We start from the raw sequence: 12,576 nt of genomic DNA, 5'->3' as shown, positions 1-12,576 counted from the left end.
GAATCTACAATGTAAATAGTCATGAAAATAAAGAAAACACATTGAATGAGAAGGTGTGTCCAAACTTTTGGCCTGTACTGTATCTTAAGTACTTTTACTTTTGATACCTTAGCTGCACTTTGCTGATATCACTTTTGCATATTTTGAATGCAAGACTTTTATTGAGAGAATCTGAGTACTTCTTCCACCAATGGTTCATACTGTATTTTGTTAGACAATGAATAAAAAAAATGAAATAGATGGACTTATTCTACATATAGACAGGACTGCTGCCATCATTTAAGGCAGAGTGGGGGCACCTTCCATTTTTGCTGTACAGCTTCCTCTAGTGGGTTCATCTGGCCATGGCATGATCTTAGTGTAAGATTATCAGTGTCCCATTTCAGTATTGAAAGTCAGTTATTGTAAGCCTGCTTATCAGAGACAGGAGTTACACATGATCACCCAGCTGCAGTCCAAATTAAACCATTGTGGTGGGCTATATGAAAGAATCTGGCAGGTTTTTACATGTTGAAGATTAAAAAAGTCAAAATGACACTGAAGAACACAACTTTTGTGAATGTACTGTGCAGCGCATCAACAACGTCGTTGTTACTTGAGACTTTGTACCAAATAAATAGTCCATTCACTGCCACTGCTGCAGCAGAAATCTCAGAAATGACATAACTTTGGTAAATAAAGCCAACGTCTGCATGGCAACATAGCCGACCACTAGATGTGAGAAAGTGTGCTTATTTATTTATTTATTTATTTATTCAGGTTTATAGGGGGTGGACTGAACCTTTGACAGCTGAGTCAGAGACACAAATACATCCAGTCTATGGTAATAATTTTACTTTATTTAAATGATTAGGCGAGCACTGAAGAAAAACTCTGTTTCTTCTATAGTTTCTTAAATAACTGCATAAAGTTCAAACATTCAAAAATGAAAATGTACAACCATTTATGAATAACAGTTTCAATGTCCTTCCATGTTCAGTCCCAACCAACTTTTACATTTTGAAGATGGTGACGTAAAATGTTCTCTAGTAGCAAAATCACAGGTATCTGAGGTGAGTAGGAAGCTAGAAGAAGCACTGTTATTTTCTCTTCTTCATTTGTTCCCGTGTTCTTCACAAAATGGATTTGGCTGGAGGACAGCGCCTCCGAACACACCTACAGAGTCTCTCATCTTATGGCGAGCAGATGATGCCGAAAAGCTGTTGGTTGATCTTAAGACAGTGAATTGTTTGGGTTCTCACTACTCAAAGCACATGCCTTTACAATCAAGTGTCCTTGTCCTTCTTGTTTCCAAAATATAAGAAAAGCAGAGTAAAAAAAAAAAAAGGAAAACGGTCTGGAGCTTTCTACAGTGTGTGTAGACTGGTTCATTAAGATGTAACAAGGCGGCTCCTGGGGTCAGGCTGGAGTGAGGAAGATGGTGTCGAGATATGAGGAGAGGGACATTTCTTTTAAAACTTCAACAATAGAGCTAAATTATTTCATTAAGTTTTTGCTCCTAGTGTAAAGACTCTTTCTTAAAAAACATGAACATACACATCTATTCATATACACTTATATGATCTAAAAGCGTCCAACTCATCCGCCTCTGAATAGGTTATTTAGTCTGTCCAGCTCCCTGCAGTTATCCATGGTCATAAGCTCTGCCTTCTTGCGCATTCGGTCGTCCCTGTACACCTTAGCTGCATACAACAGGTCTGTTTCTGGGGGAGACAAAGCAGAAAAGCAACGTGACTGATATTACAGGAAAAATATACAAAGTAGAAATTATTACTGAATTCAGTGAGCTACTTTCTGACTGTCTTATAACCACGGTTACTCACTTGTCTGTCTCTCCTTCCAACAGTTATTTCTGACATTAGATACATAGTCGTCCTCCACATTTTTCTCAATCTGCTGCAGCGCTGAGCCCTTAAACTCCGACTTGAAATCTCTAGTGACGTAGTAGTCAACGTGCAGGTTATCTGTCTGCCGTTTTACAGTCTGACCCGTGGACCTGGAGGAGACAAAAGAGGTACAAGCTGTCGTGAAAATCTGTAGTATTTTCCTATGTATGTTAAATCCTGAGGGTATTTTATAGTATCAGTTTGTACTGAGACATCAGGATGAGCTGTCTGAGCCAGAATAGTATATGTTAAAGGGCTGTGTCCACCAAAGCCTGAGGCCAGCATTTTTTTTTTTTTTATTCTTTGAAATGGGAGCGCAGTGTATTTACATTATTTTTTTCCGTGAGCAGAGAATTGAAAACTGTTCATCTTTGGACATCTTTTCATCTTATTTGACAAATACCACTAAGACCAACTGCCACATCTTATATACATAAGTGCTGAACAACAACAACAGTGGAGGAGAAATGTATTAATACACTGTGTATTAACATATGTTTTCACTCATGAACATGCACATAGTAACCAGATGCAACCAAAGCGTCTCAGCTGAAAAAAAGCTGCACCTCCCAAGTGCTCTCAGGTGCTCCCATCTGGGCATTTCCTGAGAAGGGCCAGAGCGTTTTCAGGTGGGGAAAAAAATGCTTGGGTGGACACAAAGCCTAAAACGGTATAAGGTGGACTTATACCTTACCTTATGCCTCTTTGACAGATAATCAATCATGACATTACGTGTTGTAAGATGGAAGTAAATGTGGCATTAGAAAAAGCTGTGATCAGCTACCTTTCATTGCAAACAACAAGCAAGTTTGTCTCTGTTATAATAAACAGAAAATGAGTGTGTGTGTGTGTGTGTGTACATACGGCCTAGAGTAGAGGCTGTAGGGTGGAGGGGACACCATCATCTGGCTCAGTATTGACACTAAAATCAGGACCACGATTGGCATCAGCTGGATAAACATTGAGAAACCACCCTGGAGGAAAACACAGCACAATGAGTACTTCATTTTTTTCCAAAAACATATACACAAATATATAAAAGCATGTTGTTTCTACAGGTGCACGTCAATTCAAAATGACAATGTGCATCTGCAATTAAAATGTTTAAATGTAAGAAATCTGAACCCATCTACGTACATCTCCCCTTTCTTCTGTTCTCTCTTGCCGGTAATCCGTCTGCTGGCTGTAGCTCGTTCGGCTGTTGGTGAAGGTGTGTGGACTTGCTGTAGACAAACAATATTGACTGATGTCAGACACAGAGAATGTGGATTATGTCATCAATTACACCGCCTCTGAAAGATCAGTTTTAAAAACTCTATATACATGCTTTGTTATGTAAAACAAATAAGGCCTGGAATGCAATGGAAAAGAAATGGGTGCACCAGTCACCATTCACTAAAAAGCAAAGATAACATGATTATATTTCTCACTTAAATACCCCATTAGAGTTTAAAGACAAGACTGCTAACTTATTAACACGTGATGTTATAAGAATATGTGAATAAAATCAACATATTTGAATGAAACATAAAGAAATTTTGGTGGAAAATCATGAACTATATCACAGACTGTATGAAAAGATGGACAACATATCTTCACTTCCTCCCACTGTACAAAAATCACAAGAACCACGACTGACACATACAGCTATCAATCACGATGTCACACCCCCTTTTTACAGCATCAACTAACTAATTAATAACAAACTTATCAGAAGGACAAACACTTGAACACCAGGAGGCAATCAAGATGTTTTGGTTTCACTTTGCTGAGCTGTCATGCCCTCCATCTTTATATACAGTCATTGGTCTATATGCACACCGGTGCTCACTTACAGGAGGGGAAGCCTCCTCCGAAGAACATATTGAAGAGGTCCTCAGGAGTAATGTCAGCCTCAAAGCCCCGCTGGAAGTCGAAGCCTCCTCCCCCATGTGAGTGACCCGGGCTGCTCGGCTCCTCTCCTGACAGGTCATACTGCCGTCTTTTGTCTGGGTTGCTCAGCACTGCGTATGCATTACCAATCTCTGAGGGAGGACACAGTTGATGCATTAAAAAAGGCTGTTAAAATACACGACTTAGATATTCAAAGTCTGCATCGCATACAGCCTTTTTATATCAAATAGAATCCTAATTGAGTTGAGTTACTTTTAAAGGCCTCTGTTGCTCCAGGCGCATGATTTTTGTCTGGATGGAACTTGAGCGCGAGTTTCCTGTAGGCTTTCTTTAGCTCATCTTCATTGACTTCTTTATTGACACCCAGCACTTCATAGTAGTCCTTACACCGCTTTATTCTGAAAGACACCGACAGAGAGTGAAGCAACTGAACACAGTCCAGTGGATCATTTTTGACCACCCCAACAGAAAGGCAGGTGAGAAAGAGTCTCTTTAAATGTCACCTTCTGAACAATAAGCATGTATACTTTATTTACTATGAAATGTAGATTGACACAAACACTTTCCAATCTGTCATTAGGGCTGGGCTACATGGTTGAAATAATATTAATATGAATCACATTACATCTTATTCAATCAATATTTCGTAAACATTGATATGCATCACAAATCAGCAAATGTATGACAAATCACATACAGATTAATTAAACTAAAAATCTGTAACACCAAAACTTCCCCTCTACTGGGTGAATAAGTAACATTTATATTTAAGTAATATGTGAGGTAGCATTTATAATGCAGGACTGGGGTGTTGGGCTGTATTTTTTACAGTGTTATACTAGTACTTAAATAAAGGATCTGACCATTTCCTCTATTGTTGCTGTTGAGTGTAAACAATACATGTGCTGTGTATTTGTTTTTCAGATCATATACATGTTACAAAATCGCCACCGCCGCCGCAGACCAACAGTTCGGGCTTTCAACCAAGCCAACCAGTAGTGGGATGCAATTGACGCCGGCTTGGTGTGTGCAAGAGCCCTGTGATGCTGCAAGCATGAAGTTGGTTCATTTTTCAGAGCGAGAGAAGGTTAAAGACATGGCATCCAACTTCTCTGGGCCCAAACTCATCTGAGATAGACTGAGACAAAGTGTGTCGTGGCCTGATGAGTACGCATTTCAAATTGTTTTTGGAAATCATGGACATCGTGTCCTCCTGGCTTAAGAGTAAAAAGGACCATCCAAGACTGTTACCAGCGCACAATTCAAAAGCTGTGATAGCATGGGGATGTGTTAGTGCCCATGGCATCATGGGTAACTTGTATCTTTGAAGGCACCATGAATGCTGAAAGCTACATACAGGTTTTGGAGGAATATATGCTCTCATCCAGATGACGTCTTTTTCAGGGATGTCCCTGCTTATTTCAGCAAGACAATGTCAAGCCTCATTCTCTGCATGTTGCGACAGCATGGCTTCACAGTAAAAAAAAAAAGAGTACTAATCTGGCCTGCCTGCAGTCCAAAGCTGTCTCCCACTGGCACATTATGAAGTGCAATACAGCAATGGAGAGCCCAGACTGTTGAGCAGCTAAAGTTGTATATCAAGCAAGAATGGGAAACTTTCAGAACTTCAACAATTAGTGTCCTCCGTTCCAAAACACTTGCTAAGTGTTGTTAAAATAAAAAGGTGGTGTATCACAGTTGTAAACATGCTCCTGCCCTGTCTGAACTTTTTTGGAACTTTTTTCAGGCATTAATTTCAGAATGAGTGTGTTTACAGAAACAATTAAGTTTACCAGTTTGAACAGTATATCTTGTCTTTGAACTGTTTTCAATTGAGGATCAGAAAGGATTCACAAATCATTGCATTGTGTATTTATTTATGCTTAACAGTGTCCTAATTTGGAAATGGGGGTTGTATTTCACTGTTACACATCAGACATAATGCTTCACACATGTTAAAACAAAAAATAAATTAGCCACTTTGTTAGCTGTCAATTACAATTAGCTGGTCAAATCATCATGATATAGTTAAAGTTATAGTTATGTAATACTGAGTTTTGGCCCAGTTTACCCATCACTGAATCATGACTAGAATAACCCTACTTCTATGTGGTGTTGGCATAAGCAGAGAAATGAGTTTCCAGCTGGTAAAATTCAAGTGAATGCCCTCTAAAGTTGCTACAACTCAAAGTCCGCAAAAATTCTGGTATACAAGTTGCCAAATTGCCTTAATAATAAACAACATTTTATTAATTCACACACTGCATGTACATTTTTTGTTCACGTGTAATTTTTAGTATGGTATTTGGTTGTAACCATCAGTTCCTGCCCATGTAGGGTGACCTAGATTTGTTGAAAAAGTTATTTCTCAGCATTACCCTGATAACAAGTCAGGTAAAACAATATTTTAGTTGTTTTAGGGGATCTGCTGGTGCAGCAAGTCTAGGACAAAATCATTTTGTGATATAAAATTAAACTGTTTTCAACTTATGTAAATGCTCTGAGCATACACACTCAAGTTGGACCAATGACTTCCCCACTTGGGAAATGGGACCTTCCAAAGAGCACATGAATGCAGCATAAGAGTATTAACAGGGTCATATGGGTGCCTGTGTTTAAGTGCAATACACTGGTAAGATTGAAAAATTATGAGCAGCATGTTTATCCTATAAATTGGAGTTTCCGTCAGCAACTTTTTACGATTAGAGGCAGAATGCTGTGGATATAATTCACAAGCTTCCTATCTCTCTCTGTCTCTCTGTAGTCACATCTAGTGATCTAAACTTAGAGCATGTAGTGGTTACCTGGTATCTAGTCCACACCGCTAAAAGTCTCTCACTAATTCCCTCATGGGCAAAGCACCAAGCTGAAATGGTTCCCATGGTAATTAGCTGCGTGTCCACAACACTGCAGAGATTACAGTGTCATCCTGCAGCCACACATGAAAGGGCTAATCAAGTACGATAGGAACATCACTGCTGTCACAGGGCCAATTGTAGGAAAGCACCAAAATAAGAAATACAAGTGGAACAGATTCAGTACAACTTAGTGAAAGCGAAGACCTGGTGAATCCTAAAACTCTCACCTTTGCACACCTTCAACCTGCTCTTTGGTGAAGCCTTTAGAAGAGTCGCCTCCTCCAGATTCATGGTTTTCTTTTTCTGGCTGGGCATTGGTGCTTTCTGAGCTTTGTGCTGGTCTCCTTCGATATGCACCGTTACCCGCTGAGCTCCCATTCTTTGTTAATGCTTCTAACAAAGCTGAGGAAGAGAGGGAGAAGCCAAAGATGAATTAAATGACAAATTACTACCTTCAGTATTTTTCAAGTGTCCAAGCTTTTAACAACTTCCTTAATTAAAATGGGTCACTAAAGAGTATTTATGAAAACACTCAATTAAATTTCCACAGAATTTTGATTCACTGCTCAATTTCTTTTTAAAACACATTTATACTACATTTCATTGTAAAGATGCTAAATTTGCCTTGACCCCATGACCTCATATGTTCGTTCTATAATGTGTTTTGTTTACTCCTGACAATGTAAAAAATACTCATAAATAAAAAGTTTAAAAAACAAAACAAACACATTTATACTAAGCAGCTTTACACAGACACAGAAACACAACATGCTACAGTTACTTACAGTTGAAAGATTTTAAAGTAGCCCAGGTGCATTTCTGATCACACAAGTTCCAGCTGGAACAATGCCAAACCAGACTTTTCAATAGCTCTTAAATGAAAGCATAGTCAATAAATGAAAAGGCCAAACTTGAGCCAGGAAAAACAGCCAATGAAATCAAATTCTGTAATGCACAAGGAAGTACTGGCTTTAATTTCCCAATGAAGATACTTGCAACAGCACAGAGATAGAAGATATAACTTGCAAGTACATCAAAGCAAGAGGAAGAGTCAAACCAAGACTTGTGAACCAGGTTCAGCTTGTTATAGGGGTGCAGTGGATAAAGGGGCATAATGATTTACAGTGGGCCAGCTCTGGCATCCTGCAGCAACTGGAGCCAAATGGAAATCTTGCAAGCCTCATTCTTCCGGCACAAATGATTGATTTAGGTTCATTTAAATGATCATTTTATTACTGCATTTTGTGTTATAGAGACGAGCAAATCATGCATTATTAACATGTGATGTAATGCGATCATACAACTGGGTAATGTAGGACAAGCCAACTTGGGACCTCGCATTACAGTGTCATATCAGTGGCTCACTCATAACCAGAGAAAATTACCACACTAGTTAATGCTGCAAACTCAAGATGACATCGAAACTTAATAAAAGCCTTTCTTCCCACCAACCACCTCTCTTGAAAATAAAAGTATCATCATCCTAACATAAAACAGCTTTCCAACAATGTTGTTGTACACCAGTCACAGGTTGAACCTTCAAAAGTAACAACAGTACTCTAGTATACCATTCATTTCGTTTGCAGACCCAGTTTTGCCTTTCATGATCAAAATCATTCAAATCCAGCAAGTAGCTGAACATAAACAAGTTGTCAATGATTAATAAAATCGAATAACACTTCTAGAATTCTTTGACAGGATCCCTCTGAGTTGCACTATCTAAAACTATTGCAGCCAAGGGAAGACTCTTTGAATAGACTGACAGAGATGATAATTGTATAAACACAAAATATGCCCACCCTGTCTTAAGACTTTCAATTCATAGAGAATGCAAACTTGAAATGTGCTCATGTGCACTCACTGACACTATGTGCAGTGTCCCTCCAGTGGTCTTAGACTCAAGTTCTAGATCACTATTCATATGAGGAATTATGACCAGTGATGCAAAAACACAAAGTCAAAGATAGTGCAGCAGCAACAGAGCAGCTTAATCATCTCTCTCTCACAAATGCTTTCAACTGTTATAATGTTCCTTACTGTGTATTAATACATTATTCATCATTATGGAGTCACGCGTAACATAAGCACACTACTTCTGCCTCTTGCACAACCATAATCCTGCTTTCCATAACACCACAGATGACTTAACATGTTGAGATAACAGCAGTTTCATGTTTACTGCATTCTATCATACTGAATTGTGTATTTTTGCAGCTATAACAACCTAACTTGCCCACACTGATCAACCTGAGCCAGTTGATAACCAGCTTACTGATGCCACATAACTCAAAGACAGTAAGACAAATATAAAAAGTGACTTGTGATTCGGGTACGACCCCTCATGTGGCGGCTGTGATCTAAACTGCTGTGAGAAATGCTGGTGTGCAGGTGCTGTCTTGGCATGTCTTCTCCTGTCAACCATTGATGAGTGATGCCCTGGGTTGCAACTTCAGGGGACGTGACGCACTCCTTGGTCACTCAATGCCAGACACATGAAAACCCTCTCAGAGACTCTCAGACTTGGTGCCAGAGATGTGAAGCAGACGTGACTCCAAATGTAGTCATAAAAGGTAATGAAGGAACTGGAAACTCAGCTCTTGTTTTCCTGTGTCTGATTTCACCGCTTATTTAATTGCACCATAAAAGGTGTGAACTTCAGTCCAAGGAGCGTTGTCTCTTTTTCCATATCAGCATATAGCCTTTAATATAAAAGGCAAATCGTTTTTTTTTTCCTCTTACATCAGTAGGAAAAACCCCTATGATTACTTCTACCAAGGAGGAAACTTTCTATTATGTCAATCTGTCACTTTGCAGCACAAGATGTAGAACAATTACAAACTCCCTCCACTTGTACGCTATCTCACACCGCACACACAGACTCAGAAAGAGCTTATTCTTCACCTAAACAATCAGGATTCTTAACTCTAATCTCCATTGCCCCAAGCTAGGGAACCCACACGGTCCTCTCACTACGCTGCTCCTTTGGATGCACACTTAATATACATATTTTTTCCAATACACTCTAAAACTTAAATTAAAAGCTTAGTCCCTATTAAACGCCCAGTCCCTTTTACTAGCCTGGTGCAGCTACACATTTTGATAAGTATAGGCCTGTCTCTTAGATGCCTGGTCTGGTTGTCAAGCAGTTCATTTTAATAGAAGTTTCCAGATGTATAAAACCGTACTGTTGATTGATTACTGAGCTGTTTAGATCACACATACAAGTATCAATGTTTGTTGTCAATATGGAGATGCTACACATCATTAGCTCGATTCATTTCATTTTACTGAAACCATGTGCAGTAGAGAAGACCATAATTCATTCAATTTACCTGCATGATGAAAAAACAAGTGGTGACTCCCTCCCTCTGAAGCTGTCATGAAGTCAGACTATGTGTCCATCCTATGATTACCCAGAAAGTTATTAATATTCCTTAAGTCTGTAAGGATCCACTGATCAAGGAATCAAAAGTGATATTCCAGGATAAAGTGGTGTTTTGTCAGTATGCCGAGCGCCGCTGTCTTCAGGTGTCGTAAAACAAGTGTCACAAAACAACATATGATTGATATGTTATTCAAAACCTGGATTTTACTCTAGTAATATTCATACTGGTATTGGTATTTCCCATCTTTGCTGAGCCACAGTTTTGTGTAAAAGGTCCCAAATATAATCCTGTTGAGTTCAGTGATTTAAGCAAATAATAGCCCGGGCTACTAATTAGAGTGTTACGTTAGTATTAAATTTAACTCCTCTCACAACATCAGCAATCTTTGGCACATTGTTTAAAATGTTTTGTCTATACTTTCTCTTTTGCATAATGATTATCTACATATGGGACATATTCTAGTGCTTTCTATTAAACATTCTCAGGATGTGTGGCGTGCATGTGGATAGTGAAAATCCTTACACTTCCTTGACTCATATAACTGAAAACTGATCAGGCTAATCTTAACTGCATATTGGTGGCAATATGTGTGCTGTTGAGGGCTGTTCAGTTTATTCAAGGTCCAGCCTTGGAAAGCCAGTTATCTATTAGCTTCCTGTGGGAAACTTGGGAAGTGTCGCTTTATACACATACAGACACACACACACACACAGATACACACAGCCAAACCTGAAGGTGCAGGCACATAATTATGCAGTGAAAGGACACAGATGTGCAAGTCTATCTACCCACGGTCACTCACAATATTGTATATTAAAGAGCTTTTTACAACCTAGAGCACTGTGGTGAGTCCATCCTTACTAAACACCTGTCTCCAGTCTCCTCACAGACAGCTGTGTGTCCTGGATTAGCCTACACTCCGGGTCGATCATTCAATTAAAGGATTGGCAGTCGGCTGAGGTACTAGCCGTGACTACATCCTTCAACAGGCTCTACTTGCCTGTTCTGCCCTTAACACATCATCACCATTATCAGTAACGTAGGCCCAAGTCTATAACTTGAACTGAAAGTGAAATCACAGCTGACAAATACTTTAAATGCCAGCTTGTCTTCAAGACGGTGCGCTAACTGACAGCTAGCATTAGCCACTGAATGAGTGATGGCTTCATTCCGGATTGACGTTTCACAGTTGGCTTATTTATTGTATTAAAATGCTTCACTGTAAGCTAACAAGCGTACAAACTAACACTGACTCAATTAACTTCACCTTATATTACCCAATGTTACTGTAAAGTCCCCAACAGTGAAGCTAGGCTAGGTCAACGTCAGCTAACACCATGCTAACGCTAGGCCCACAGCTAAGCTAAGCTAACTCGAATGTGTATTGCCTAATTTCCTGTCTCAAAGCCGCCGTTTATTCTCAACTAACGTTAACTAATCACACAAATATTTGTTATACAATAGTCTACATGTGACCTACTGCGAGCTTAACCGGTGAGTGGTGTTAACAAACGTCAGCTACTAGCTAACACCTGGTGATTTACAGTGATGTTATTCCTTCACAAGGTTAGCCATGACCTGTCAATCATAAGCACCCTACCTTTGGCTCTGTCAGTTGGATACAGCTTCTCTGCTTTGATTAGAAACTTCAACGCTTTGTCTTTATCTCCGGCTTCGAGGGATCTCGTCGCTATATTTATACATTTTTCTGCTTCGTCTCTGTTCCCTTCCATTTTCATCCCTCTTCCTCCTCCGGCAGAGTCAGCTGATCATCATCCCACGTGGTCCCCAGCACTGACAGCAGGGCCTGAGATAAATGCAGGGTGCTTCTAGCTACAGTGGGTTGGTTACAGTTTATCTTACTGTATTTGTGTTTGATTGTGATAAATAAATGGGGAATCTGAATCTGGCCTATTGTCAAGAAGGTTGTCACATACATTACAAGGAATTTGCTTTGGTGTTTGGGTGTATACAGAGAAACATAAATATAGAACAGAAAATGTACACTAAATATATTCCTTCATTCATTCATTTTTCTGAACAACTTATCCTGTTCAGGGTCTCGGGGGGCTGGAGTCTATCCCAGCTGACACTGGGCAAGAGGCGGGTACACCCTTGACGGGTCACCAGACTATCGCAGGGCTGACACATAGAGACAGACAACCATTCACCCACACATTCACACCTATGGCCAATTCAGAGTCACCACCAAATAACCTGCATGTCTTTGGACTGTGGGAGGAAGCTGGAGTACCTGGAGAAAATCCACGCTGACACAGGGAGAACATGCAAACTCGGCACAGGAGAGGTTTGAACCCTCCACCTTGGGTTTGAACGAGTAACCCTCTTGCTGTGAGGCGACAATGCTAGTCACTGCACCACCATGCTAGCCCCAATAAATATACATATATGCATTTAAAATATCCATCCATCCACCTAGCAAAGCACCCAAGACGTCCCTCTCCCCAGCAACACTTTCCAGCTCCTCCTGGGGGACCCCAAGGCGTTCCCAGGCCAGATGAGATACAGTATGTAATCCCTCCCACATGTTCT

General features: G+C 39.9%; 1 protein-coding gene across 1 annotated transcript; it reads right to left on the bottom strand.

Annotated features, from left to right (window-relative positions):
• Positions 1-819: 819 nt before the first annotated feature.
• dnajb14 (DnaJ heat shock protein family (Hsp40) member B14) lies at positions 820-11,799 on the bottom strand. Its single transcript, XM_033624953.2, has 8 exons — positions 11,624-11,799; positions 6,865-7,039; positions 4,032-4,177; positions 3,722-3,910; positions 3,024-3,109; positions 2,751-2,860; positions 1,824-1,996; positions 820-1,703 (listed from the first exon to the last, which is right to left on the bottom strand). The coding sequence occupies exons 1-8, from the start codon at positions 11,760-11,762 to the stop codon at positions 1,579-1,581; spliced, it is 1,143 nt and encodes a 380-aa protein (XP_033480844.1). The 5' UTR covers positions 11,763-11,799; the 3' UTR covers positions 820-1,578.
• Between the last annotated feature and the right edge of the window lie 777 nt (positions 11,800-12,576).

The sequence above is a fragment of the Epinephelus lanceolatus genome, chromosome 3, assembly GCF_041903045.1.
Source record: "Epinephelus lanceolatus isolate andai-2023 chromosome 3, ASM4190304v1, whole genome shotgun sequence".
Lineage (NCBI taxonomy): Eukaryota > Metazoa > Chordata > Actinopteri > Perciformes > Serranidae > Epinephelus > Epinephelus lanceolatus.
The sequence above is the reverse complement of the archived record's forward strand: the minus strand, read 5'-3'. Positions and strand labels throughout refer to the sequence as shown.